The sequence below is a fragment of the Anolis carolinensis genome, unplaced genomic scaffold (assembly GCF_035594765.1).
Source record: "Anolis carolinensis isolate JA03-04 unplaced genomic scaffold, rAnoCar3.1.pri scaffold_11, whole genome shotgun sequence".
Taxonomy (NCBI): Eukaryota; Metazoa; Chordata; class Lepidosauria; order Squamata; family Dactyloidae; genus Anolis; species Anolis carolinensis.
In genome coordinates, this window is record NW_026943822.1 from 21914800 (window position 1) to 21920145 (window position 5346).

The window sequence follows — 5346 nt, forward strand, 5'->3', positions numbered from 1 at the left end:
GGCCCACTAGATTACTTCTACATGGGCTGTTTCCAAGCCAGGTGTCCCCCATGGAGAATCACTCTTTCTGGTTGGATCTTTGGTGGTTGTTTTCCTGCCTAATATTTCTATTTTTCGACTGTTTCTTCCTCCGAAGAGCCTCCAGGGCCTGACGGGGACCCCGCTGGTGGCCGGAAGCCCCATCCGGCACGAGAGCGCTCTGCAGGGCAACGCGGTGGAGGTCCAGACGTATCAACCCCCTTGGAAAGCCCTCAGCGACTTCGCCCTCCAGAGCGACTTGGACCAGCCGGCCTTCCAACAATTGGTAAGAGAGAGTCGAGGAAAAAGAGGAGCCATCCCATCATCCTTTCCCCATTGGTTGCCTTATCTGGGGCTCATGGGTTGACCCAGGCTAATTCGAGACAGCCGGAGAGTGTGGCATGGAAAGCATATTATGGTTTGTATTGTCGAAGGCTTTCATGTTGTATGTATGGCCATGTTCCAGAAGCATTCTCTCCTGACGTTTCGCCCACATCTATGGCAGGCATCCCCAGAGGTTGTGAGGTATGGAGAAACTGAGCAAGGAAGGTTTATATATATATCTATGGAAAGTCCAGGGTGAGAGAAGAACTCTTTGTCAGTTGAAGGCCAGTGATCTCCACAAGCATGTGGACAACTTCAATAGAAAGGAGGAAACCATGAAAATGAACAAAATCTGGCTACCAGTATTAAAAAAAAACTCAATAATCAGAACAGTAAATAAGAAGCAACACTCTGAAAACAGAAGAGTTCCAGACATGAATCAGTCAGGGGCAGCTAATGACTCTGAACAAAGGATGCAAAGAACAAAGGATATGTTGTGTCGTTGTTTCGGGCTTGTCCCAGTTGTGAGCCGCCCCAAGTCTCTTCGGGGAAATGGGGCGGGATATAAAAATAAATATTATTATTATTATTATTATTGACACAACGACGTTGTATGACACAGCAAACAAGATAGACATGCTGGATTTCGTTTCACAAAACCACAAGTCGAACACTTCCCAAGTGTCTAGGACTGTGAGATGTATTTTCGGATGATGCGTGCAGATCCCAGCAGGGTGGCCTTTTGCAGTTGGCAGATAGTGATTTTGTTATTATTTTGTTGTTGTTGTTGTTGTTATTATTGTTGTTGTTGTTGTTGTTGTTGTTATTATTATTATTATTATTATTATGATGCCCCCGGGCAGGAAGAAGCCAGGAGATGAAGCTATTCAATTCTAATCAACATTCACACTGGCCTCCATCTGACTTCTCTCACCCTGGACTTTCCACAAATACAGTAGAGTCTCACTTATCCAACACTCGCTTATCCAACGCTCTGGATTATCCAACACATTTTTGGAGTCAATGTTTTCAATATATCGTGATATTTTGGTGCTAAATTTGTAAATACAGTAATTACTACATAGCATTACTGCGTATTGAACTACTTTTTCTGCCAAATTTGTTGTCTAACATGATGTTTTGGTGCTTCATTTGTAAAATCATAACCTAATTTGATATTTTATAGGCTTTTCCTTAATGCCTCCTTATTATCCAAGATATTCGCTTATCAAAGGTTCTGCCAGCCCGTTTAGCTTGGATAAGTGAGACTCTACTGTACTTCCAAAGTAAGGACTGCACAACTAAACAAGTCATTATATGGAGAATATAATGGAATATCTATATCTATATATATAAAAGGGTAATGGAATCACGGCACCGGACAAAACAACTAAACTAAACGCCCCACAACCTCGAAAATTGACAGCACAACCTCTCATCCACGCCTCTACGTTCATACAACAAAAAGAAAAGAAAAATAAAGTCCTAGCCACAGCAACGCGTGGCCGGGCACAGCTAGTATAATAATATAACGAGGAACAGAACATTTTAAAAATTTTGTTACATAGTATTATGGTTTTTACTTTTTACTTATTATTATATTGATGATAAACTGCTAGTTTACCTATGTAATGTTATATGTCTATTGTGTTCATTTTATTGTAATTGTATTTTATTTTGCTTATTGTGGATATTCAGGCTTCGCCCCATGTTAGCCGTTCCAAGTCCCTGCAGGGAGATGGAGGCGGGATATAAAAATTAAATTATTATTATTATTATTGACACAACGACACTGTATGACACAGCAAACAAGATAGATATGCTGGATAGATTTGCTAAACACTGGGGAAGTGTTTGACTTGTGATTTTGTGATATGAAATCCAGATTATTATTATTATTATTATTATTATTATTATTATTATTATTATTATTATCGACACAATGACGTTGTGTGACACAGCAAACAAGATAGATATGCTGGATTTCGTTTCGCAAAACCACAAGTCGAACACTTCCCAAGTGTCTAGGACTGTGTGATGTATTTTCTGATGATGTGTGCAGATCCCAGTAGGGTGGCCTTTTGCAGTTGGCAAATGGTGATTTTGTCAATGTCTATTGTTTCCAAATGCCGGCTGAGATCTTTTGGCACAGCACCCAGTGTGCCCATCACCACCGGGACCACCTGTACTGGTTTCTGCCAGAGTCTTTGAAGTTCAATCTTGAGGTCCTGAGAGCGGCTGAGTTTTTCTTGTTTTTCGTCAATGCGACTGTCACCTGGGATGGCAACATCAATGATCCAAACCTTGTTCTTTTCCACAACTGTGATGTCTGGTGTGTTGTGTTCCAGAACTTTGTCAGTCTGGATTCGGAAGTCCCACAGTATCTTTGCGTGCTCATTTTCCAATACTTTTGTAGGCTTGTGATCCCACCAGTTCTTTGCTGCTGGGAGGTGGTACTTGAGGCATAAGTTCCAATGAATCATTATTATTATTATTATTATTATTATTATTATTATTATTATTATTATTATTATTATTATTATTATTACGGTTACTTCTGGTTTTCCCTTGAAGCGAATAGTATTCAGTATCACTGAATACTTGAAGGAAGTGTATTAGTATTTCCTGTACAGTAATCATGTTTGAAGGAAGAAGTTAATGATGTTTTAATAAATGAATCCCTTGCAATGTTTAGCGAAGGCAGCGGAGGACTGAAATGAGTGAGATGCATAATTAAAAGAGAGAGTCTGCTGCACCGGGAGAGCCATCGGATGAAATATATCCCTCAGACACACGATCAGACCCTTGGACATATGAAATATAGATCCCAGCTGCTGCTGGAGCCCTGCCCAAGAGGAGAGGAGCCCGCGGAAAATCTTCCTTTGAGAGATCTGCAGAAATATGGGCTTTCCCATGTTGTTGTCTCTCTGCTGTGCTCTTCCTGGGGAAAGGAGCGAAGGCCAGGCTTTTCTCGGAAGAGAAAAACACAGATATTAAAACTTACCGTATATACTCGAGTATAAGCCAGGTTTTCAGCCCTTTTTTAGACCCCCCCCCCTTCAGCTTATACTCAGGTGAGGGTCTTGGTTGGCTTATATTCAGGTCGGCTTTTACTCGAGTATATATGGTACATTTATTATTTTCCTCTATTATTATTGGCATTATTACATTTATCAATTTACTCTTCTTATTATTGCTATTACATTTATTTTACTCTATTATTATTATTATTATTACATTATTTTGTTCTGATATTATTATTACATTTATTATTTTACTGTATTTATTATTGTTATTACATTTATTACTTTACTCTATTATTACATTTATTATTTTACTGTATTTATTATTATTATTACATTTATCATTTTACTCTTCTTATTATTGCTATTACATTTATTTTACTCTATTATTATTATTATTATTATTATTACATTTATTATTTTACTGTATTTATTATTGTTATTACATTTATTACTTTACTCTATTATTACATTTATTATTTTACTGTATTTATTATTATTATTACATTTATCATTTTACTCTTCTTATTATTGCTATTACATTTATTTTACTCTATTATTATTATTATTATTACATTATTTTGTTCTGATATTATTATTATTACATTTATTATTTTACTGTATTTATTATTATTACATTTATTACTTTATTATTACATTTATTATTTTACTGTATTTATTATTATTATTACATTTGTCATTTTACTCTTATTATTATTGCTACTATTACATTTATTTTAATCTATTATTATTATTATTATTACATTATTTCATTCTGATATTATTACATTTATTATTTTACTCTATTATTATTATTAAAAGGATACAGTCCCTCCACCCATGAAGTCTGACTGAATTGTATTGGTGGTTGTTTGATATTATTACTGTTGTATTAACTTTTGTTTTATTACCTTATTGTGTTTTAACCTGTGAATATTGTGCTAATGTATTTGTGTTGTTACTTTTGTAACAATGTGAGCCGCCCGAGTCCCCATGGGAAGATGGTGGCAGGGTATAAATACATTTTTAAAATTATTATTATTATTATTATTATTATTATTATTATTATTATTATTATTATTATTATACATAAGCACATTCACATTGATGAAGTTGAGAATGATTTAATCAGAGTGGGACAGTGTTATTTAAATTACAGTTTTATGTAAATATTCAAAAATGTCATTTTATTATTATCTATTTTTATTTCTGAGATTTACCGCTCTCGGCTTATACTTGAGTCAACGTTTTCCCAGATTTTTTGTGGTAAAATTAGGTTCCTCGGCTTATATTCGGGTCGGTTTATACTTGAGTATATACAGTATTTATCTGGATGGAACAGCCTCAAGCTTCCTATCTACCGGCTGTTAGGAATTGTGGGAGTTGAAGTCCAAAACACCAAAATACCTGATGTATAGCCATTCTTTACAATGTGGATTTTAAGACTAGTTCTGTTTCCTCCCTTCCTTGCAGGTCTCGTTTTCAGAATCGGGCTCCCTGGGAAACTCCTCCGGCAGCGACGTGACCTCCTTGTCCTCCCAGCTCCCCGACACCCCCAACAGCATGGTTCCCAGCCCCGTGGAGACGTGAAGAAGACGGCTTTTTGCCCCCCACCCTCCCGCGTCCAGCCGCCCTCTCCCCACGGACTTGTGCATGCTCCTGCTCCCTGCATGAGATCCCTGAGCTCCGTGCAAACTCGGCTCTTTAAATTATTACCTTTATTTAAGAACCCGGCTCCTTGTTCTTCTCATATCCACGTCGCTGCAACCACTCTGGATTTTTAGCAAAGACTAAGCAAAGCAAGGCTTCCAATGGACTCTGGTCTTCCCCACTCTCTTCTCTTGGATCTTACTAGAGTTACACCCGAACCAGGCAATGGCACTTGTACAGAATATTTCTTCTATTTTAATTTCTTGGAACTTGGTGGGCCGTCCTTCACTTGGGTTGGTCTTCATCACCTTCATCATCTCAAGACATATTG

General features: G+C 37.2%; 1 protein-coding gene across 1 annotated transcript in view; it reads left to right on the plus strand.

Moving 5' to 3' along the window:
* isl2 (ISL LIM homeobox 2) overlaps positions 1-5098 on the plus strand; it is a 24673-nt gene extending 19575 nt beyond the window's left edge. The window contains exons 5-6 of the mRNA XM_062963023.1: positions 137-304; positions 4839-5098. Coding sequence (XP_062819093.1) covers positions 137-304; positions 4839-4955 — 285 coding nt within the window. The 3' untranslated portion in view covers positions 4956-5098. The remainder of the gene's footprint in view (positions 1-136; positions 305-4838) is intronic.
* The last annotated feature ends 248 nt before the right edge of the window (positions 5099-5346 follow it).